A 23,984-nucleotide genomic window follows, 5' to 3' on the forward strand; every position below is an offset into this window, starting at 1 on the left:
CTTCATTTTTTTTTTCTTCAAGTTAATTCTCTTACTACGTAAAGAATCATGAAATTTTAAGTGTTCACTCTTGGAGGACTTGACCGCTATTTCGATCTCTCTCAACTCCGATTCCACATTTTCCCGGCGACATCTTTAATCAACGAGGTATGCCACGTGTCATCTTCAATTATGCACTCTTGTTTTGTTATCAATATCAGTTAAGTCTTTTTGTTGATTTTGTCAACGAGACCTTTAGTCAAACATGCTGATATTAGTTGTTAGGCCAATTGTGATTTTCTTTAATCAGATTGCTCAATGTTTGTGTTTGGGAGTCGTTTGGTAGCTGGTTAGAGTTATGCAGGTATTAGTAATACAAAAATTATTTATGCGGAAAGCTATGTATTATTTTATGCAAAGTTAGTTATGCAGGTTTAGTAATTCATGTATTAGTTATTTCACCTTCTGTCTTGCATAAATTAATACATAGATTCCCTTATAACTTATACAAGTATTAGTTATGCGGGTTTCTAAATTTCAAACCAAACACTGTATTAATTTTATACATGAATAACTTACCTCCTAAAGCTACCATACCTCCTAAAGCTACCAAATATAGTACTATTACTTATGAAAGATTTAATACATACATAACTCACTTCAAAACCAGCTACCAAGCGACCCCTTAGTGATTCACTTGATTACAGTGTTTAGTAAATTTACATATTTTGACAATTTATTTAGGTGGTGTTGCTAATACTGGTTTACTTTCTGTTAATTGGAATGAATAGCTTTGTGAAACAAAAAAATGACTCCTTTTCTTTGTAATATTGTTTGTTGAAAGCTTTAAATTTGTATATTAGTAGAAAATGTAGGAAACCTATGATAGGTCAGAAGGAGAAGTCATTAGTTATTAGAATATTGGGTGTTTTAATTGAGTGGAATGGATATTGAGGATTCATATAACCAGCCCCAACTAGTTCAAGATTGAGACATAGTAGTAGTAGTCGTAGTAGAAGTTACAATAGTTATTGTTGTATAATGGTTCACCGTCTATTCTTGGATATTGATCAGTGGGAGACTATGACTGCTTTGATTAGAGGAAGACATCAAATAGAGGCAAACCTAGAAAGACATGCGAGTGTTTCCCTTCAAGATTTAGCTACTACAGGCAACTTGTGAATTTTCTTCTTTGCACAGAAAAAACTAAATGAAATGAAATCGATCTTTTAGCATCACCTTCACATGGAAGAATCTGCTTTTCTTAAAAAAATTCCTTATTTGCTGTGCAAACTCACCGGAATGGAAAAAAACAGTATTAGAAGTGATCGCTCTGGTTAAAGTGAAAAAGCGATGCCAAGCCGCTTATCATAAGTGAAATGCATTTCGGGTTGGGATCACTAGTAATCGTGAATTAGCTTGTTGCGGTAAATATTTACTCATGAGTGAAAAAATACAAACCAAGCTTTGTCAATGAGAATAATTAGGCGCAAGATGATATTCTTGAGAAGAGAAGTGAGTTCTTCTTTGGATGATTTTAAAAGATGAAAAATAAAAGAGAATGAATTGTAGAAAAATTAAAGCTCTTTGATATCTGAGATACTAGGAGTCTTCTCCAGTTACACTTAACTATTCTTGTCCCCTACTTCTATTCTTCTTTTTCCATATTTTTGAGACAGCTCTTTTTCTACCTCTTTAATTTCTATGTTTCTCTTGGTTTAATCTTAGAAGAAGACAATGTAGAACTTGGAATGTAGCCTCAGTAGCACTTATGTGGGTGCTTTGGATTGGAAGGTGTTATGGATCTTGGGCCTAACTCAACCCCTAAAACTAGCTCAAGGGGTGAGGATTGCCCAAGCCATATTAAAGAGACCACCCATCACAAAAGGAACAAAGAACATTCGAAAGGGGTGGAATATGATCTTGCACAGATTAGGACGTCTCTTTTGTTTTTGATAATTTTTGGTGCACCCACGAGATCCCGATTTGTATAGACGATTGGGTTTCTTTAGTAAAAACTCATATTTTGGTGTTGATTCTCCACTGTTTGATATACTTGTTTATGGGTTTCATTTCCCCAAAACCAATAGAATATTACCTTATCTTTTTCGTTTTTTCCTTTGTTTTGATGTTTTGTTTGTTTATGATGGTTCTTTCTTTTTTCTTCTGGTGTCCAAGTCGTCGTCTTCTTCTTCTTATGGGTTTCTCTTCTCTATCTCTCTTTTACTCTCTCTTGCTACATTTCTTTTTCTCCTTTTCTTGTATGTTCTCTGCTTTCTTTTGTAGTCCCCAGTTCTTGAGGTATAACTGGATTGCTCGGAAAATAAAAGATGACTCTTGCCAAATCTAGATATTTGTATAGTTACTAAAGTAATGAAATTGTGAAACTGAAGATGATTTGTTTTTTTTTTTTTTTTGTGGCTGATTGATTGAAAATTGAAAATAAACTTTGCAGTAAAAGTTTCTTTTTGTGGGTTTGTTGAAAGCACATTTCAGCGATGTTAAATTTTAGTTGATGGAGTTAATATTGTCATTACTCAATGTTGATGCTGAGATAAGTAGTGATTTTTTTTTATTTTTTTTTAATTTTTGAAAAAGGTAACAGTAGATAAGTAGTGATAATAGCAATTTTAATGCTAAAGTACAAAATCCATATATGCTAGATGTTTCTTATGTATTTTCTTTAAAATTTAATGCTTCACTCCGAAGAAGCTTGCACTTAACTTCTCGCTTAAAGTTTAAGGAGTCTCTCGCTTATGTGCTTTTCACTTTTAAGAACACGGGGAAATCTAGCTTTGATTTGCCTGTGTTCATGCAGATTGATTATATGGACGTTATTGTTTAAACAATTGCTTCTTGTTTTTTCCTTCTCAAAAAAATAGCTTCTTGTTTTCCTCCCCCTTCTCTTTTTATATTCTTTTGTTTCCTCTCCATTCTTGAGATCTCAGAATGATTTTGCAAAATATTAAGCTTCATTATACTTCTATTTATATTTGGATCGCCTGGTCTTTAGCTAAGGTACATGTCTACTTTTAATTTTCTGTGATGTGTGTTTGTTGCCGCTGTTATTTTTACAGGAACGGTTCTTTGAAAACATGGGCACTGAATATCCCAATAGTCCTGCCATTCCCTCGAGGCCTGCTTCTCCCTTTAGTGTTCCACAGAGTTCAACACCCTTTAAATCATCTGGCCCCGTGGTTGGACCCGAAGCTTCTGCATTTCGGCATGCCCCACCTAGTTCTTCTCAGATTACTCCTCCTTCCTCTTCATATGGTTCCATGGTTGGAACTGAGGCCTCTGCTTTTAGAACAATTCCGTCAGGTATGCCTAATGGTGCAGCCAGGCCACCTCCAACATCTGGATTCCCAAATATGCCACCAGCTGCTGGCCCTTACCAACATTTTCCAGCACCACAGTTTTCTTCTATAGCTCAGGTACCTCCACCACGCACTTCACTTGCAGGACAACCTGTTTTATGGCCACCAGTTAGACCCGTTTCAGGTTCTTTCTCTACATCTCCTGTTTCCCTTAATCCAACCCAACCTCCTCCTGTCCAAATGGGATCTCCCCCTCAAAGTGGGAGCATGGTGCAACCTGATCCAGTTGCTCCTCGGTCACCCATAGATTCCCAGTTTTCTGCTGCTAGGGCGACCATGCAGCTATCTTCACCAACAGCAGGTTCAGTTTATCCTGTTGCCAGACCCAGCTTTCAATCTTCTTTTCCAGGGTATATAAGTCAGCAAACTACAGCAGGTGCACAGGCTCAACCGAGACAATCATTAGCCTTTCATCCTAAGCCAGGTGGTTATGTTCCGCCAATGCCAGCAGCATCTAGCCCCTATTTTGCCCAACAAGGAGGCTATGCAGCCCCACCGTCAGTAGCATCTCAACTGGGTCATCCAAGGGAACAAATACGCCATCCAGGGTCTACACATCCTATGGCGGTTATGCAGGGTTTAGTGGAGGATTTTAGTTCCTTTTCTATCGGGTCTGTTCCTGGATCATTTGATTCTGGGCTTGATTCTAAAGTTTTACCAAGGCCACTGGAAGGTGACCTGGAGCGGAACACTTTGTCCGAGATGTTTCCGCTGAACTGTAGTTCAAGATACTTGAGGCTGACAACTAGTGGCATACCAAATTCTCAGTCATTGGCTTCAAGGTGGCACTTACCTCTTGGAGCAGTTGTTTGTCCTCTTGCTGAAGCTCCTAATGGGGTTCGTATCCATGAAATATAACAGTTACATTTAGATATTCAAAGCTTTAGTTTCTCTGTGCAAATCTCTTATGATCTTTCCGCAAAATGTTTTCATCCAGGAAGAAGTTCCAGTAGTTAATTTTGCCCAAACTGGCATCATACGGTGTAAGAGGTGCCGCACTTATGTAAATCCCTATGTGACATTTACAGACGGTGGAAGAAAGTGGCGATGTAACTCATGTGCATTGCTTAATGATGGTAAGTATTTCAACTCCTCAGTGTTGATTCCGCTGTTGATTCTTTTGGATATTACATTGAAGCTGTATCTTCTGATTTTGGTGTGCTTAAAAGTGCTACTAATTTCAAAAAAAAAAAAAAAAAAAGTGCTACTACTGTGTAGAAAATAGTTCAAGTCCACTAATATTTTATAACATTTCTAAGTGAACTTCTGTTTGGGGAGTGAAAGAGAGTGAGAAAGAAGTGGGGTGAATGGGCATGAAACGTCACAGACTTCTACACTTTGACTTTGTGTACACGGGATTATGGGAATTCAAGGGCTGCAACTCACAAGATGACCTTGGCCTTGACTATTATCAATTAAAAACAGAAGAAGATAACTTCACCTTGATTTTGTAACTGGTAGATACTAACAGATCTATGGAGCGAATACATAGATAACTTAACTAGTTAAACTAAGAGGCTTCTATTCATGAATTGTCTTACATATTCTAAGTAGACCGTTTCCGCTTATTGCATCTTTTCTTAGTCTATCTTCAACTTTTCACTCAACTTTGATTCAAAATGCTGCTAATAACATGTTGAAACTTGAAACTCGACCAATGCCCTCTCTCTGATTCTGATGGCCTGATATGGGTAATTTGTTGGGTTAACAGCTCAGTGTTGTTCAAATTGTGTTTAGTGTCAAGTCTTCCAGCTGGATTCTAGTTGTGTTCTTTTTTTTCCTTTCCAATTTTTAGACTTGCAGATTTCTCCTCGCCACTGTAACATATCTAGGATGTAGATTCACTTGTCCTATTTTGAAGTGCATTGGCTCATCATTCTCTTTATGTCCAGTTCCTGGTGAATATTTTGCCCATTTGGATGCCAGCGGCAGAAGAATCGATTTGGATCAAAGGCCTGAACTTACCAAGGGGAGCGTGGAGTTCATTGCTCCCACTGATTACATGGTCCGGCCTCCAATGCCTCCACTTTATTTTTTTCTCATCGATGTATCTGCTGTGAGAAGTGGGATGCTTGAGGTAAGCATTTGTGTTGTAGTAATCAAGTTTTGCAATTCAAATCTAACTGGAAAAAATGCCAATCCGGAAGTTAATTCACTTATGATCACTTATCCTCCTTACATACCTGTTGTGCTGACTGACTGATGCTCTTCTACTTTGCCCATGCTTTTGATAAGTACCTCTACTTTGTCCACTATAATAAGGGGTTCTTGATTGAACTCTTGCATTTACCCACTAAATATTGGAATGCTTTTCAGGAAACAGTGGAATATATGAACCTGAAACCATCTGATTTTAGTCATAGGGATTTCTCTGTTCTTTTCTTGGTTAATTAATTTTTGGCTTAATATTCAAGCACCTGCTGCTTAGTTATTCTTGAGGTCAGCTAAATCTTTACAGTTCTTTTCCAAATTTTTTTGAGGTAGGGTTGAACCTGTGAATCATTGGGGAGGGAAGGTAGACAAGGAAAGTGCCCTTGGTGGGATTAGAACCCAATTCCTAAGTCCTTATCCAAAACAAAATTGGGAATCCCATACATGGTTAATGCAAATTTCTATTGTAATGTCTATTGGATGCAATTTCTCCATATTAAACCGTTAAAGCTTCAGATACATCTACTTTATTCTCTTTCTTTACCAGTTTACAAATCTTTTTTCAGGTTGTAGCACAAACGATAAAGAGTTGTTTAGACAATTTGCTTGGATTTTCCAGAACACAAATCGGGTTTATAACTTATGACAGTACATTACACTTTTATAATATGAAGGCAAGTGATTTGATGTGGACATATTTTTAATATCCTTCTAGTGTATAAGTACTTAGCTTCTTTTGCTCTTCTGCCAGTCATCCTTGAATCAGCCACAAATGATGGTCATGTCAGATCTGGATGATGTATTTATTCCATTGCCAGATGATCTCGTTGTTAACTTGTCGGAATCAAGAACTGTTGTAGATGCATTTCTAGATAGCTTCCCTTCAATGTTCCAGGAGAATACAAATGTGGAATCAGCTTTTGGTCCTGCTCTTAGAGCAGCTTTCATGGTTATGGTGCGTGAACTTCTTTCTAGTTTCTACCATCTCTGTACATGATTTGTTGATCGAGTCATGTCCTTGGTATCAAAGAAGTCTGCTGTCCAAATTTACTAAATTGTAAAATCACCATTTTTGCCTTATGTTGACTGCACTCTGACTAATATTGCTTCTCTGCTTCCAGAGTCAACTTGGTGGTAAATTACTGATCTTTCAGCATAGTCTTCCATCATTAGGTGTTGGCCGCTTAAGATTGCGAGGAGATGATATTCGTGTTTATGGAACTGACAAAGAGCATATATTGAGAATACCAGAAGATCCTTTTTATAAACAGATGGCTGCTGATTTCACCAAGAATCAAGTAGCAGTTAATGTATACGGTTTCAGCGACAAATATACTGATCTAGCTACTTTAGGTATTGATCCTTCACTGTAACAAACATATTGATATATCTGTATTAGGTAATTGAACTTCAACTATAACAGTATTAAAAAAAAAAAAAAAAAAAAAAAAAAAAAAACAGAGCTAGTTGCCGTCTGTCTTCTATGATGTGGTCCACTAGCTTTCTTTCTCCGCCTTGTCTCTACTTTTGTTATCGGTTTTTTGTGTCGCTGCTAAGACCCAGATACCATCTATTCCAGACACAAAGAGTCTATAATTTTAAGACGTGAATCATTAGCTTTTATGCCAACTTATGATTTTCTAAATGTTTAAGATTCACTTGCTGAATTATGCAAGTCCTTTAACTAGTCAAACTAAACTGGTCTATACAAAGAGGCCTCAAAGAGAAGTCCGGCGCAGAAGGCAAATTTGGCAACTGCCTTGATAATGTCATGAACTGTGCTTTTACTATTACGTTCTATAGAAGTGTATGTAGCAAGACAGTTTGTGGATACAAAGAAATTGTAATAAAGCTATGTTGTCTAAATTTCATCTCTTACTTTTTAGTTTACTGAATCCTCTCCTGTTTTCTGTGATTGTTGTAGCTTCATCAACTTCTTAAACCATAACTTACATGTCTGTAGTTTTAGTGTTTGATACTCTTGTCCTTGATGTCTTGTTTGTATTCTTGATGAGATATTGGTATGTACTCATTTTCAATTATGCTGTCTAGGGACACTTGCGAAGTATACGGGTGGTCAGGTATATTACTATCCAAGTTTCCAAGCTGCTGTTCACAAAGATAAATTGTGTCATGAGTTAGCCAGAGATATTACAAGAGAGACTGCTTGGGAGTCTGTCATGCGTATAAGATGTGGAAAAGGTCATGTTGCTATAGTACTCCACCTACTAAACACACAAGTCCTGTTGTTGGATGCTAAAGATGTTCTTTCCTTGTGTTTCAGGTGTTCGTTTCACTACGTATCATGGGAACTTCATGCTGAGATCTACCGATCTAATAGCACTTCCAGCTGTTGACTGCGATAAAGCATATGCAATGCAGTTATCGCTTGAAGAAACACTGCTTACATCCCAGACGGTCTATTTTCAAGTTGCCCTATTGTATCCTTTAGGATAATAACAGCTCGTGCATCATTCTTCAGAACGGTTGGACCCTATTCTAAATTCGCTGTTAGATCTCTTTTTAAAATATAAAATAATGAAAGCATTCTTTTCCTACATCTCATATATGTATGTTTTAGGTAACAAAGTAATTTACCTTAAGGGAATTTATCTCTCTTGGTTCCTTGAAACAATTCTTAACAAATAAAAAAAGATACACTTCATCTTCTGGAGAAAGACGCATTAGGGTACACACAGCAGCAGCACCTGTGGTCGCAGATTTAGGAGAAATGTATCGCATGGCTGATACGGGTGCTATTATTTCTCTTTTTACGAGGCTGGGTACAACTAAAGCTAATATTTTCCTGCATTTGGTTCTTTCACTTTGAGATCTGTGTTTTTAGTGGTTTCAAAGTGTCTAAAGAATGAGGTTATCTTATCTGCAGCTATAGAGAAAACTCTGACCTCTAAGTTGGAAGAGGCTAGAAAATCTGTTCAACTCAGGATTGTGAAAGCTCTTAGAGAATATCGAAATCTCCATGCTGTTCAGCACCGCCTAGGAGGAAGGATGATATATCCAGAATCTTTAAAGTGTTTGCCCTTGTATGGATTAGCTATATGTAAATCAATAGCCCTCCGTGGTGGATATGCTAATGCTCAGCCTGATGAACGCTGCGCTGCTGGATATACCATGATGGCTTTGCCTGTTAAAAAAATGTTGAAACTTCTTTATCCTCAGTTGATTCGTATAGATGAATATCTTCTAAAAGTATGCGTCTGTATACCCTTTTGCATCATCTCTAGCCATATTGAAGAATTTCTAAAACCTAATCTGCATCACCTTTTTTCAGAAAACATCTCTGGCCGAGGATTCTAAAGATAAAGGCATCTGGAAAGGGCTTCCGCTTGCTGCAGGGAGTTTAGATCCTCAAGGTCTCTATCTCTATGATGATGGCTTTCGTTTTGTCCTGTGGTTCGGTAGTATGCTTTCACCTGATAGAGTTAAGAATTTGCTTGGGGAAAACTTTGCTGCTGACTACTCTAAGGTTAGTGTATTGACCACCATAGCTGTTGAAAATGTTGAAGTTATTCTGTCTAATTTAGGGATGGCAAACGGTGCGGTTGCGGGGAAAACCCGCGTAAACCCGCATAGCATAATTTGCTGTTTTCAACTCACCCCACATAAACCCTCCCATAAATCCACCCCGCATAATTTGCTATTGATCTTTTTAAAAATACTTTTTTGAATGAATTTGATAGTTTGTAATATCAAAAGAAAAGTATCACTGATGCATAATAAATTACTACTACTAACATGACGTTTTCACCACTAATACAATGTTTTAATAATGCTTGATAGCCAACTTAATCATCACCAACTTAATTTCATGCTTTTCATTCTCTCCCATCGCATGTTGAGTTTGACTCTTGAAGACTAGAGCCACATCCACTATGGTTTTGACATATCAAATCATTATAATTTTCAAATTGTGAGCATATCTGAAAGTGGATGCAGATACAAATATTAAGCATCACTTTTAGGCATCTTATCCTTTTACTTTTGGAAAGAAATGCCTTATATCAGTTTCTTTGTTTTCATGTCTTAATATATTTGGAAAGTGGGAGATGAACAATCTGTCTAATCTTTTAAAGCTAATTCTATTGGTTTGAAGCTGTTATAGATTTGTAATGGAATTTATGTAGTAACCTCTGATATTTTGGGTTAATAATCAACAGCACACACTTGCTTTTTCCTTCTTTAAAGGCCACAGTTAACTACCAACATAAAGCTTTGCAAGATCAATGAAATTGCTCCCCTATTAGCCAAAATGGGCACTCATATGACTAATGGGTGCAAAAACTGATATAGAACTGGTGCCACAAATTGGTATAGCTGGTGACACAACTGGGACCAAAAACTGGTGCAAAAGATGGTGCAAAGGCTGGTGTGAATCTGGTAAAGCTTAGTAATCTAATTCACCAATGGTTCACATTTCAACTCAATTTGCAGTTAGTAATTCCCAACCTCTTGCCAAACAGTGGTTGGCAATGAACTTTGAGCACCGTTTAACAATTTGCAATCAATTTTAACAATAACTCTTCAATTACTGCAGCTAATAACAAGGCTCACAGCATAACTATCTGTCTCCACACCCAAAAATTCACCTCAAATGAAACTTCAATCTGAAAAAATCTGATTCAATACTCAGTTATAGCAGCAAGATTGAATAGAGCAAACAGGAACCCCGAGTTCTTACTCAAATTCTTAGCTCAACTTGTATCCTTCGCAGCAGCTAATGACACTTCCAACAGGTTTATCAATCAATCATTAGTTAAACCTCAGAAAAGAAACCAAATTCTAGTTTCCCAAAGAGTAGCTAAATTTGGATCATCCCAACTGCAACAACAAAACTTTCGACAGAGATGGATTTTCCAATATTGCAGTAGCCATGAACATAGATTCAGCAACCAATAGTTTCAAAACTCAGAGGAAAGCTATCTTAAAATTTTGTATCCCAAATGAACTGCCATCCCTACTTTTTACATCTTCCAACATACCAGCTGAGTTTTCCAAAAGACCAACTTGCAATGTTGTTTTCCCAAAAATTCAAACAGAACATTAAAAACAGCAGCCTCTCCATCATTGTGTGTTCCATCTTCTTGGTGATGCCTCTGCCTCTTCAACCCAATACAGTAGATCCTCATGGACACCCCTTCTATCATTGCAATTCAAATGGTCTACAACTCGAATCTGGGTCTTCTTCTTCATCAAGCAATGCCGGATATGAAACTCTATCAATGCTTGAAGTCAAAACCTAAAAAGAAAAGTATGTGGTTGAATGTATTAATATAGTATTAAAAGCTGAAAATTATTAAGACAACAAGTCATTGAAAAAATTACTTACCATTTATTTCATTCCATGACCAAGCGCGAGCACACATCAAAGCTTCCAGAGTAGTAGGATGAAGTCTACTGCAATGGGACTAATCAAGCTCCCACTAGTGCTAAAAGAAGGTGACCTCATCTGAAGGATATATGCTTAGGACATTCAGCAGTCTTAAATGTAAAACAATGCATCAGTGCTCATTTAGAATCAACAGTGTGTTCTTATTAGAAACAAGAACAACAGAAAGCAAAAGTATTGCAAATTGAGGTACATTTTCTTGACCTGCTTACATATGGGAAAAAAAAAAACAGAATGCAACTGGTCCAAAAAATAGATACCGAATTGCAACTAAAAGACTAGAACTTTTCAGCAGTTTTCACTATAACAAAGAGAAGGGTCGAACCAGTTACGAGTGAACGGTCGAAAGCTATTGATATGCAACTAAAGGACAATAATTTAGCAACAGTTTCAACAACATCAAGAAAAGAGTCGAGCCATATATCAATGAGTGGTCGGAAAAAAATACTGAATAGAACTCTGCAGTAGTTTTCACTATAACAAGAAAAGGGTCAAGCCAGTTACTAGTGAATGATCGAGAGCTACTGATATGCACCTAAAGGACATAAAGTGGCAACAATTTCAATATCAAGAAAAGGGTCAAGCTATATATCAATGATTGGGTCAAAAAAGATACAGAAGTGCAAAAACCCATCCATTGTTAAACTTAACTTGATTTGTAGAAGAAGAAGAGACCCAAATAATTAAAAAAAAATCTGCTGTTAAGAGTATTACTAGATATGGAGAGAATGAGACTGTGAGAGAGTGGAGGCAGAAAGCTTCTGCTGTTCTGCTGCGGTGCTGCGTAGCGTGAGTAGTCGTCGGTGCCGTCGAGAGAAGAAGTGATTCACTTCAAGTGAAGTATGCTGATAACAGATTTGAGCGATTTTAGCGTTTTAGATTTTGTTTAAAAGAATTAAATCCCCAACCTTTGATCCAATCCGCATGATTTTTCTTTTTTAAATATTTAGACCTGCCCTGCCCCCGCAAAATTTCAAACCCACACTGGCCAACAAACGCTGTAACCCATCCCGCCCCGCATCCTCACCGCCCATTGCTATTCCTACCTTTGAGCAACTTTATCCTGAAGCCTTTGAAGGTTTAAAAACTTCCTATGTCATTTCCTTTTCTCCCATGGTTTAGAAACTTCCTATATTATTTCCTTTTTAATTATAATGTGTGAGCTGTGTAAGTTAACCAATGAGCACCATCTTAATCGTAGAGTATGTTGTGTTTTGAAAGCACATGCTTTCTTAGCGTCCTCAGGGTTGATATCTGCTGCTTTCTCAAAGTGGCATTTCAGAAATTTGCTATGGAGTTCTAAACTCAATGCCAATATATGTACAAAAAGTAGCAGGCCAATTTAAGCTCTCTATATACTAAACACTGCTTATCTGAGGCTTAGTCTGTTACTCTTGAAAGAATTCTTAGGTTCGGAGTCATTGGAAATTTCACTGGATATCTCTTGAAATGTGAAGAATTACTTTTGAGGATACATCTAGGGATTGACAATGGCAATCTAGCTACCTTATTTGGCATATGCTAGCAATTAACTTTTCTCTTGCTTGATAAATATCTTCCACAAATGAAATAAAGAACCAAATGACAAGCTTTATGTATCTGTTTGGGGAGTTTGATTTTGTTTTAACTGATGTCGGTTTACAGATAACATGTTTGCTAACTTAGAGTTTGCGAAGAATTTGTTTACTGTTTGTTGCTTACAAAACGTTTTGACTTGGGTTTCTTTATAGTTTTAACATAGCTTGACAACCTGGGTTATCTGAACCATGTGGCCTCTGCTTGTGTCTTTTTTCTTAATGGCCTTCATTTTGATGATAATATGAGATAAATCTTGTGATTTCTGCTTGTCTAGTATTCTCTGATGTGCTTATTCTTCTTTGTCATTGAGAACCAGGTTTCTCTTCGAGAACTAGATAATGAAATCTCAAGAAATTTGATGGGCTTGCTTAACAAGTATAGGGAAAGTGACAGCTCATATTATCAATTAAGCTATCTTGTGAGGCAAGGTGAAAAGCCTAGAGAAGGATACTTCCTGCTTACAAATCTAATTGAGGATCCAGTTGGTGGTGCAAATGGTTATCTGGATTGGATCATGCAACTGCACCGGCAAGTCCAGCAAAATGCATAATTTAAGGTAATAACGGGTCCATTTGCTAGTATTTTGTGTGTTCTTGGAAATGACATTTGAACAGATTGCATACTTTGTTAATTAAAATGAACCAACACTTGAATGTTGCATCTTCAGTATCTTTCACCTCTGTGTTGCTTAGGTTCTACCAGAAATTTGATAAGAGTTTGGTAGTTCCATATTATGATTCAACAACACTTGAAGGCTATCAACAACATTCTAGTAAGCCTGCTCCATCGCATCTAACTAGGATCATTACATACAATGAGGTATGTTGTCGTAGACTGGACAGTTTTGAAAAGAAAGTGCTCTTTGGTTTATTTATTTGTTTTCATATTTGTGTTTGGATGCTAGGCCAAGATATATGAGAGGCACACCACTGACTGAAGGTAATCTTTATAAAAAAGTGAAATCAATGTTTGCCTATGCACATAGAAACATCGTATGTTCTGGCTAACTACAAGGGAGTATCCTTTTGTGTGTGTTGTGTGAGGCTAGTGCTATTTTGTTGATTTCTTTTGCATCAGAAAGCACAACTCGACATTTTACGGTTTTTTGTCTCCTATCCCTTTCCCCTTATTATGTTTCAGTTTTAGTTGGCATTACATTCAATGTCATGTTTATCCTTTAGCCTTTAGGGTGGTTTGAGCTCTTTCTTTTGTGGCCCTTTTGGTGCTTATTGCACAAGTATAATGTGGGAGACCCAGAACAAAGTTTAGATAAAATACTTATCGGAGAACAGAATTGATAAAATACTTTTAACTGCATATTTAAATTGATGTAGTTTACTTCCCTATGATTTGGATTTAAGGGAATTAACAAAAAAATTCGCCTTCGTCACATCTAACAAAATAACTTAAGGTGGTAACATATGGAGACATGGTCTGATACCCTATTTATAGGTCCACTGTGAACCTTATGATGAGTTTTACTTGGTTTTTTCATTAACTGATGAGGTGTTTAGACCTTTTTCACATGTCGCCATCTAAACATTTTATCTTGATTCAGAGAATACAAGTTACTAAAGGAAAAGTGAACAAGGTTGGATAGACATTTACTGCTTTCAGTCTGACATGACTGAGAAATAAACTCTCAGGACACATCTTTTTCTATATTCTTGGAAATTTAATCCTGGTTATCTTGCTGGTCGCAGACCGTCCATATTAGCGGATTCTATGATTCCAGTTTTCTTAGAAAGCTGAGTGGCGATTCTCTGACGAGTTGGAAGTGATGTTGTGCTCCATTATAGATGGTTTCCCAAATGAGCTAAAGCTTCCTGGAAGAAAATCTTCTATTAGTTTTAATTGACACAGTTGATTGCTTCGTTTACCTGATTTATGGTGTAACATCAATTGAAGAACGGAAGTCTGGAACTGTGGGACTCGTGATGGAGCATTTTTGTAATATGGGAAGAAGGACACTATTGCATAGACCCCATTTGCTAGCTCTGCTAAAGGTAAGCGCAAGCAAAAAGGAGTCTTTAGAAAATCGACTAGTATTTTTGTTTAATCTATTGGTTTCGTGGTCCAGAACATTATTAAATTGAACATTCGTGCTGTTGATTGTCTTTTCTCCTTTTCAAGTGGGATAGTACATGAGTCTTGTCATGGGCGGCTTTCTAGCCATGCCTCATGACCCCTTGGGCGCGCCCCATGGCGCCATGGCAAGCCTCTCAGCGCCTAGCGCCATGGACGACCCCGTGGTCTCGGACGCCCCAAGTGACAAGGTTACTTCTGCCTATGTCACCCCATCTATGCCCCTCGCGCGCGCTCCTGAGCTGGCCGCGCCCCAACGCGTGCCCAGCGCCCAGTGTCAATGCAACCCTGCTACAGTGCCAGCGCTCAGCGCTCAGCGCCCAGTGCCCGCGCCCCATCTATGCCCCTCGCGCGCGCTCCTGAGCATGGCAGTGCCCCGACCGAGGGTGCACATGGACCTGCTCTAGTTAGGTCTCCTTTTTGTTGTAATTATAGAGTAGTTTACTTTATGTATTTTGATTGTGTTTCTCTAGCAAGTTTATGTCTAGTTCTATGACTTGGGTTTTTATTTTTAAAGCATTATTAGGGGGGATCAAGCAATCAAAACTTTCAAGCAAGCAATCAATTCTCTGTACTGGTGTCTCTCCCCCTCGACACCGCTTGCTTTCTTTGTAATAGCTTTCATTAATGCAAACAAGCTTTCTTTCTAAATCTCAATTCACTTTTCTGTTCCCGCAATTGTTCTTGACATTGGTTTTCCCGCACGGCACTGACAGTCTCGTCTAGCGTGCGGAGGGAACCCCGGTTGGCGGACAGTAACCTTGGAATCATCGGTTGCTTAGCCTTACGTCGCCCTTCCAAGAAGTCTCAGGAAGGCGCCGCGTAACAGTTGGTATCAGAGCCTAGGCTCGACATCGGACGAGGGAACACGTTGCTATTGTCATCATTTTCTGACCATGGTGAACCATGGAGACCGCCTATTGGTTTTGGAAACTGCGGTCAATAGATTTCGACCCGTGACCGAAAGGGTGGAGGACCTGGACGGCAGGATGCGGCAGGCCGAACAAGACATTGTGAATATAGCTACTGACACGGATGCAGCCGCGCGGACGGCTGCCATCCATAGAGATGAGGACCTCGCCCAGAGGACTCAGGAGGCAGACAGACTGACTGCCATGCAAGGAGCCATCGACAACTTGACCAATCAGCTCAATGTTGTCAACGCTGCCTTACAAGGCCTACTCCGAGGAGGAGGCAATCCTATTGGGGGCGCGGCACACGCTGTCGCAACAACCCCGAAACTCAAGATTCCTGAACCAAAACCCTATCAGGGCGCTCGAAATGCCAAAGAGGTGGAAAACTTCATCTTTGACATTGAGCAATACTTCGACGCTGTGGGAGAATTGGAGGAGTCCAGGAAGGTAGCAACTGCTGCCATGTATTTACAGGGCGATGCCAAACTCTGGTGGCGGGTGAAATACGAAGCCATTAAGACGGGTGAGGACGCTCTTGAGACATGGGAAGAACTAAAAGCAGCCATTCGCTTACAGTTCTTCCCCGAGAACGTCGAGTATAATGCACGAAGGAAACTTCGCGAACTCAGGCAAACGAAGTCAGTTCGAGAGTATGTTCGCGAGTTCTCTGCCCTCATGCTGAACATAAGGGACATGGGTGACAAGGACAAGCTCTTTACGTTCATGGAAGGCTTGAAACCCTATGCCCGCATGGAAATACAAAGACAAAGGGTTGACTCTTTGCCCAAAGCTATCCAAGCTGCGGAGTGCCTCAGCGACTACCAAGTGGATACTCGAAAGGATAGACCTCAACCACCAGCCCGTGGGGGATTCAAAGGAGGCCAATCCTACAATACTGGCCCCAGCAAAAGTGGGGGAGATCGGAGTGCAGCCAAATCTAAAGGTTCCTCTTCAGGCAGCAATAGTGCTGCGTCTCACAATAATGATCGGGGGCGGAGGCCTCCACCCCCCACAGGATGTCATACTTGTGGCGGACCACATTGGAACAAGGAGTGCCCGCAGGCACAGATGAACGCCCATCAAATTTTGGATGATGGGACGGACGATGATGAGGATGATGCGGATCAGACAGAACCAATAGGTGCCTTCAATGCACTTGTTTGTTCCATTTCCAATACCGTAGGGGGTACCAGTGCCGGCATATGCAAAAAGAGAGATCCAAGCTCAACTGCCAAGAAGGGAAAGACAAAGGCAGGCAACGGGCCTCCTCCCAAAAGGGAGAAGACCCTGATGTTTGTCGACTTGAGAGTAAATGGCAAGCCTATTAAAGACATGATAGACCCAGGTGCTACGCACAACTATCTGGCCACCACAGAAGTAGAACGCCTTGGCTTTGTTGTTAGAAAAGGTAAGGGTCGTGTCAAAGCTATCAACTCACCGCCCCAATTGGTAGGTGGAATAGCCAAAGGAGTGCCGGTAAAGATGGGCCCTTATGAAGGCAAGTTCGACTTGCGGGTAGTGATCATTGACGACTTCGACTTGATAGTGGGGTTGGAATTCATGAGACAAACTAACATCATTCCTATACCCTACGCGGATGTGCTTCTGATGATGGGAGCAAACGAGGCCAAACCCTGCATTGTCCCCTGCACAACCATAAAGATGGCTTCAGGAAATATCTCTGCATTGCAGCTGAAGAAGGGGGTCCAGCGACAAGAACCCACGTTCCTAGCTACCCTCTACATCGAAGAGATTGAGCGTTCTTCGGGTCCCATTCCAATGCCCGTGAAGGAGCTCATGAAGGAGTTTGAGGATGTCATGCCGCAAGACATGCCGAAGCGACTCCCGCCTAGGCGGACGGTCGATCATGAAATTGAATTGGTGCCGGGTGCGAAGCCACCTGCCCGAGCACCCTACAGAATGTCACAACCTGAACTCACCGAGCTTCGGAGACAGTTGACGGAGATGCTGGACACGGGGATCATTGTGCCCTCCAAATCGCCTTATGGGTCACCTGTGCTATTCCAAAAGAAACAAGACGGTACCCTAAGGCTCTGTGTTGACTATCGGGCCCTCAACAAGATCACCGTGAAGAACAAGTACCCCATACCACTAATGGCGGACTTGTTTGATAGACTGGGCGGCGCCACAGTGTTCACCAAAATAGACCTGAAGACAGGTTATTGGCAAGTCCGCATTGCTGAAGGAGACGAGTCCAAGACGACATGTGTGACAAGATATGGCTCGTTCGACTTCCTGGTCATGCCGTTCGGTTTGACCAATGCTCCGGCCTCGTTTTGCACGCTAATGAACCAGGTCTTCCGAGAATACATTGATGAATTTATGGTGGTATACCTGGACGACATTGTGGTGTACAACAAAACGTTGGACGAACACCGGGAGCACCTGAGGAAAGTCCTAACTCGGTTGCGAGAGCATGAATTGTACGTAAAGCTGTCCAAATGCTCCTTTGCCCAAAAACAGATTGACTTCCTCGGGCATGTTGTTGAAGAAGGTCGCATCAAGATGGACCAACAAAAGATCAAGGTTGTCACAGATTGGCCGCCACCCAAGGATATCCATGCCTTGCGGGCGTTCCTTGGCCTATGCAATTTTTATCGACGGTTCATCAAGAACTACTCCCTCATTGCATTACCACTGACAGAGCTCCTCAAGAAGATCACACCTTGGGACTGGTCGCCAAAGAGAACAGACGCCTTCAACTCACTAAAAGCGGCTATGTCTAGTAGTCCTGTTTTAGCCTTGCCCGACTTGACCAAACCCTTCGAAGTACAGACGGATGCCTCTGATTACGCCTTGGGCGGAGTCTTACTACAAGAGGGGCACCCGGTAGCATATGAGAGTCGAAAGTTGAAGGACGCGGAACGGCGCTATGCGGCCCACGAGAAAGAATTATTGGCTGTCGTCCACTGCTTGCGCCTTTGGAGGCACTATCTTCTCGGGTGTCCGTTCGTGGTGAAGACGGACAACACGGCTGTCAGTCATTTCATGACCCAGCCAAAACTGAATGGCCGCCAGGCCAGATGGCAGAAACTTCTGGCAGAATTTCACTTCAACCTGGAATATTGAAGCGGGAAGACCAACCATGTTGCGGATGCACTAAGTCGAAGGGCTGATCTAGCGTCGGTATGCCTACTCGCCACCCTTAGGGGGAGTGAGGTGGCTACCACCATAAAAGATCAAATCCAGGATCTTCTCACCAAGGACCCTTCTGCACAATACTTGGTCGACTTAGCAGGTCAAGGAAAAACTCGCCAGTTCTATATGGAGGACGGGTTCCTGAAGGCAAAGGGGAACCGCCTTTATGTCCCTAAAGGAGGAGATCTGCGGAGAACTCTCCTGATGGAATGTCACGATACTCTATGGGCGGGCCACCCAGGAGAAGAACGTACCATGGCACTGCTACGCCGTGCATATTATTGGCCCCAGATGGCAGATGATGTCGCTCAGTATGTGAAGACTTGCCTAGTATGCCAGAAAGACAAGTCCGACCGCTTAACACAAGCGGGCCTGTTGGAGCCATTACCTGTCCCAAAGAGGCCTTGGGAAAGTGTCTCATTGGATTTCATCACCGGTTTGCCCAAGGTTGGAGACCACACGACTATCTTGGTCGTGGTTGATCGGTTCTCTAAGTATGCCACTTTTATTGCAGCACCCAAGTATATATCAGCAGAGGAAACAACTCGACTCTTCTTCACCCATGTTGTCAAATATTGGGGTCTGCCCAAGGATATTGTTAGTGATCGCGACTCTCGCTTCACCAGCAACTTTTGGACCCAGCTCTTCAAGTGCTTAGGGTCTAAACTGAGTCACAGCTCGAGTTTTCACCCGCAATCCGATGGTCAGACGGAGCGGTTCAATGGCATGTTGGAGGAATATCTGCGGCACTTTGTTATCGGCTCGCAGAAGAATTGGGTGAAGCTATTGGATGCGGCCCAACTGTGTTTCAATTCACAAAAGAGCTCCAGCACAAACAAGAGTGCTTTCGAAATTGTTACCGGGCAGCAACTGCTACTCCCACACACTGTGAATGCCCCAAATATGGCCAAATCTCCACGAGCAGCTAGCTTCTCAAAAGAATGGAAGCAGAACTTAGAGATAGTGCAGAGCTATCTAGTCAAGGCACAAAAGCGGATGAAGAGACATGCCGATCAGAACCGTCGCTTTGTGGAATATCAGGTTGGAGACAAGGTGATGGTGAAGATCCCAAAGAGATACCTATTTGCAGGGGTCCATGACCCTCGCCTATTACAAAAATACATTGGACCTCTGTCCATTAAGAGGCTCATCGGGAAGGTAGTATACCGGGTGGCTACCCCAGTATGGTGGAAGATTCATCCTGTGTTCCATGTCAGTCTTTTGAAGCCTTTTCGAGAAGACACAGACGATCCCTCACGCAGCCAGCTCACAATACCCAGTATTCGAGGCCCACAAGCAACGGGGAAAAGGGTGGTAGAAGCCATCCTCAACGATCGAGTCATACATGCCTCAAGAAAAGATCACCAGGAGTTCCTGGTGAAATAGCTGGGATGTGATGCAGAAGAAAATACATGGGAGAGGGGCACCAACCTCAAAGCCTACAAGCACCTGATCGATGACTGTCTTGCAAGCAAGGCGCCGGGGACGTTGCCAACTCAGGTGGGGGAGAATGTCATGGGCGGCTTTCCAGCCATGCCCCATGACCCCTTGGGCGCGCCCCATGGCGCCATGGCAAGCCTCTCAGCGCCTAGCGCCATGGACGACCCCGTGGTCTCGGACGCCCCAAGTGACAGGGTTGCTTCTGCCTATGTCACCCCATCTATGCCCCTCGCGCGCGCTCCTGCGCTGGCCGCGCCCCAACGCGTGCCCAGCGCCCAGTGTCAATGCAGCCCTGCTACAGTGCCAGCGCTCAGCGCCCAGTGCCCGCGCGCACAGTGCCCTGCGCGCATGATAGTGCCCCGACTGAGGGTGCACATGGACCTGCTCTAGTTAGGTCTCCTTTTTGTTGTAATTATAGAGTAGTTTACTTTATGTATTTTGATTGTGTTTCTCTAGCAAGTCTATGTCTAATTCTATGACTTGGGTTTTTATTTTTAAAGCATTATTAGGGGGGATCAAGCAATCAAAACTTTCAAGCAAGCAATCAATTCTCTGTACTGGTGTCTCTCCCCCTCGACACCGCTTGCTTTCTTTGTAATAACTTTCATTAATGCAAACAAGCTTTCTTTCTAAATCTCAATTCACTTTTCTGTTCCCGCAATTGTTCTTGACATTGGTTTTCCCGCACGGCACTGACAGTCTCGTCTAGCGTGCGGAGGGAACCCCGGTTGGCGGACAGTAACCTTGGAATCATCGGTTGCTTAGCCTTACGTCGCCCTTCCAAGAAGTCTCAGGAAGGCGCCGCGTAACAGTCTGCATGCATTCCCGGGTTTGTATTTAGATGTTGGTAGGTATGAGGTTTTGTACATTGCATCTTAGTTGGGGTTATAACCCAAATATATTTTGCCCACTTTTGTATTTGCTTAAACAAGTAGCGTAGAGAGACTTCTGTAAGGCGGAGAACTATATAAAAATACCATGAAATTATTATTATTATTATTATTTTGGGTCTTTGGTGATACTGGAGTGAGGATTAAGCCAACCCACCAACAAAAGCGCTGTACAGGGGTAGGTACCATTAAAGGTAGCTTTGGCTTATATGAATTTAAATTTTTATTAAATATGTACATATACATTTCGAACCCAGTAACTGAAAGAATCAGTGAATTAATCCACATATCGAACCATAAAGTTTAAATCCTCAATCCACCTCTGGCGTTATGGCCGCCAAAAACAGTCCTAGTATGTTCATAGCAGAGCCTTTTCCACTACCTCAGAAATTTCCTCCTGCAAGTTTACAAACATTGAAAGAAAAGGGAATCGAGGAACTTATGACTCCTTGCTTGTATTCCAGATTAATGGAAAAGATGATCAAATTGGTGTCATAATTTTAAGACTACCTAAGAGATTTCTATTTTCATGAACAGATATCTAGTAATTTTGAACACCGTTCTGCTGTCTGCTACCAAAGTGAGAGTATGGACTAAAAAAGAAATGACCACGACAAAGCAAGAAAAGAGAAATTTTCTCTAATTTTGTGTTTTTCTCTGTTTATCACATGACATCATCAATAGTCTCCGTTTGTAATCCCCAATTACGCCTCATTGTCAAATAAATTGAGCTTGCTTATATAGTCAGTCTCAAACTCGAATAAAGTATAAGAGTTGCAGTAGGCCACAGCTAGCTTAAAACTTGCTAAGTTATGATGAAATCTGCCCCTGACCCAACCACCACCCTCTCGACAAAAAAAAAAAAAAAAAAAGACAAAAAGACAAAAAAAAACAAAAAAAAAAACAAAAGGAATCCCCTCTCTTACAATTAACATGCTACACCCAACCCATCAAAACGAAAAAAGACACTCAATTAGATCAAGAACTGGTTTCTTCACATATCTATAACTGAAGATATTAGGAAAAGAGTCAAAGGGAACACATTTTGGCGTTTTCATTATGGTCTTACACAACGTCAATTACTTACGTAAGTTCTTATCGCCAGAAAAGTTAAGTGGTCAGCAGGTCAAGTTTTTACAATTACTTATTTGCTTGTTATTGATAAGTGAAGAAGCAAATCTTAAAAAGATGAACAGAATAAACTCCCACTTTAAGGATTGGTCATGGAAGCAACACAAAAAAATTACAACTAGGAAATGACTTTTGGCCAAGTGTGTCTTGTATCAAATTGGACAAATTTCAGACTGACACATCAATTTTCAGCTGTCTTCACTTTCTCGATCATATCAGCAGCATCTTGGACAGTGGCAATGTTCTGAGCTCCCTCTTCTCCAATTGATACTCCAAACTTCTCTTCTAAAGCCATCATTATTTCCACCTATTCAATTGTACAGTAATTTTACAATAAGACATTATAAGTTTTAGTAAAATGATTTAACTAACATACAATTTTAACCTATTATAACACATAACCTGCCTTATTTTTCATGTTATTAATCTCACTTTTGTATGAGCATTACCTCGAATAGTTAACCTCATTTGATGGCGTAAAATTATATTTACACCTATCATAGTATGCAATCTAAGTAAAAACGTATTACTATATACTTGCAGAACATACAGTGTCAAGGGAATCAGCACCCAAATCAGCAAACTTAGTCTGAGGTGTCACTGTGCTCTCATCAATAGATAGCTGCTTGGCAATTGTGCTTTGGACAACTTCCAAAGTTTCAGGTTGAGCCTGCAGAAATGACGCATGCAAAATAACCAAAAAAAAAATAGTGTTAGACAGAAGCGCGAGAAATTAGTTTAGTAGGAAATTAAATTCAAATGTCTTACAATTGAGCATGAGATCTGATTCTTGAAGCCATGGGAAAATTCTGGTGTTTTTGTTGTTCCTCTGGAAATTTGAATGCTTGGCACAAGTCTAAGCCCACTTACCTTTGAACCAAACTGCAAGGTAAAAAAGAAATAATAAAAGAACTGGCAACTCTTGGGATAAAGTAAAACTATAAAACCAATACTCTCTCCGTTTCAAATTATGTGCCTCACTTTCTTTATTTACAAAAAAAGTGTTACAGTTCTATGTTTAGTATTCCCTCTTAGTATGTTTAATTCCAACAGTCATATATATATATATATATATGACATCTTATTTAAAGCCACAAGATTCAAAAAGTATTTCTGATATATTATGGCACACCTCGTTTAAAACTGGATGAAAAATAAACAAAGAAAACAAATTAGGTGAACTTACATTTTTGATTTGCCTAATGTGGCAGTGGGTTTTAGTAGAACTGCACATAAGTGTGGCTGAAGGAGGTACTGATGTCGAAACAAAGGAAGCCATGTGAAAGATATTGTGTTAAAGGAAAAATACTAAACAAGAAATTGCTCTGATATATAGATACTGAAGGTGCCTGTAAATTTGCCTACATATATATATATTGCATATATACCTGTTTGTTGGTGGCATTGGCACTACTTCAAATGAATGGCGATCTTCACTAAGCCTTTCGAATGTTGGCCAATTAAAGTGGCGGTCCATACTATGCTTCTTGTTTTTGAGTGCTCGTAATCTCAAAAATCCAAAACTAGATTTTCCAACTTATGTGCTTGTAAATTTACAAACGCCAAACTGCTTCTAGCTCTTATGTTGGGGCCTTGGCATGGTAAAATTTTGCACAAGTCGTGTCAATCTATTAAGCAATTATCATCATTTGGCTTCTAAATAGTTTGTGTTTGGTACTTTGGTTTTAAGAAATTTACTTCATGTCCTAATTTAATATATTTATATTTAAGCAGTCGGCAAACGGCTTTTCGTTTGAATTTAATATTTTTGAGAAAAAAAATCATTATATATATTTCTTTTTCTGAAGGTGTTAGTTAACGCACCCCTTTCTTGAAGGATTTATGTCTTCGATCGCCATTGCTTGGCACTGTG

At 40.4% G+C, this 23,984-nt stretch overlaps 2 protein-coding genes across 10 annotated transcripts; one reads left to right on the forward strand and one right to left on the reverse strand.

Moving 5' to 3' along the window:
- LOC132606357 (protein transport protein SEC24 A-like) lies at window positions 1–22,852 on the forward strand. 9 transcript variants are annotated; one of them, XR_009569703.1, is made up of 16 exons: window positions 1–147; window positions 3,057–4,193; window positions 4,294–4,432; window positions 5,249–5,433; window positions 6,074–6,181; window positions 6,259–6,462; window positions 6,629–6,860; window positions 7,560–7,709; window positions 7,792–7,948; window positions 8,163–8,290; window positions 8,395–8,717; window positions 8,800–8,994; window positions 12,809–13,048; window positions 13,185–13,311; window positions 13,397–13,431; window positions 22,655–22,852. XR_009569703.1 is itself a non-coding variant. In XM_060319812.1 (14 exons), the coding sequence occupies exons 2-13, from the start codon at window positions 3,075–3,077 to the stop codon at window positions 13,040–13,042; spliced, it is 3,174 nt and encodes a 1,057-aa protein (XP_060175795.1). In that variant the 5' UTR covers window positions 1–147; window positions 3,057–3,074; the 3' UTR covers window positions 13,043–13,048; window positions 22,655–22,851. The 9 variants fall into 9 exon arrangements, 4 of the variants coding, with proteins under 4 accessions (XP_060175795.1, XP_060175791.1, XP_060175794.1 ...); XR_009569702.1 differs by lacking the exon at window positions 22,655–22,852 and adding an exon at window positions 14,196–15,234; XR_009569705.1 differs by lacking the exon at window positions 13,397–13,431.
- LOC132606358 (acyl carrier protein 1, chloroplastic-like) lies at window positions 21,677–23,498 on the reverse strand. Its single transcript, XM_060319813.1, has 4 exons — window positions 23,298–23,498; window positions 22,880–22,993; window positions 22,662–22,781; window positions 21,677–22,418 (listed from the first exon to the last, which is right to left on the reverse strand). Exons 1-4 carry the CDS (start codon window positions 23,388–23,390, stop codon window positions 22,293–22,295), a joined length of 453 nt encoding a protein of 150 aa, XP_060175796.1. The 5' UTR covers window positions 23,391–23,498; the 3' UTR covers window positions 21,677–22,292.
- Between the last annotated feature and the right edge of the window lie 486 nt (window positions 23,499–23,984).

The sequence above is a fragment of the Lycium barbarum genome, chromosome 8 (assembly GCF_019175385.1).
Source record: "Lycium barbarum isolate Lr01 chromosome 8, ASM1917538v2, whole genome shotgun sequence".
NCBI classification, from domain to species: Eukaryota; Viridiplantae; Streptophyta; class Magnoliopsida; order Solanales; family Solanaceae; genus Lycium; species Lycium barbarum.

What these genes read in the sequence shown, in the direction of transcription:
- LOC132606357 (XM_060319812.1), top strand. Translation starts at nt 3,075, where the DNA reads ATGGGCACTGAATATCCCAATAGTCCTGCCATTCCCTCGAGGCCTGCT. An exon ending in TTCTCTTTTTACGAGGCTGG is followed by an intron (nt 8,291 to 8,394) that starts GTACAACTAAAG and finishes TCTTATCTGCAG; the next exon opens with CTATAGAGAAAACTCTGACC. An exon ending in TTGCTGCTGACTACTCTAAG is followed by an intron (nt 8,995 to 12,808) that starts GTTAGTGTATTG and finishes ATTGAGAACCAG; the next exon opens with GTTTCTCTTCGAGAACTAGA.
- LOC132606358 (XM_060319813.1), bottom strand. Translation starts at nt 23,390, where the DNA reads ATGGCTTCCTTTGTTTCGACATCAGTACCTCCTTCAGCCACACTTATG. An exon ending in ACATTAGGCAAATCAAAAAT is followed by an intron (nt 22,994 to 23,297) that starts GTAAGTTCACCT and finishes TTTACCTTGCAG; the next exon opens with TTTGGTTCAAAGGTAAGTGG. An exon ending in ATCAGATCTCATGCTCAATT is followed by an intron (nt 22,782 to 22,879) that starts GTAAGACATTTG and finishes TCATTTCTGCAG; the next exon opens with GCTCAACCTGAAACTTTGGA.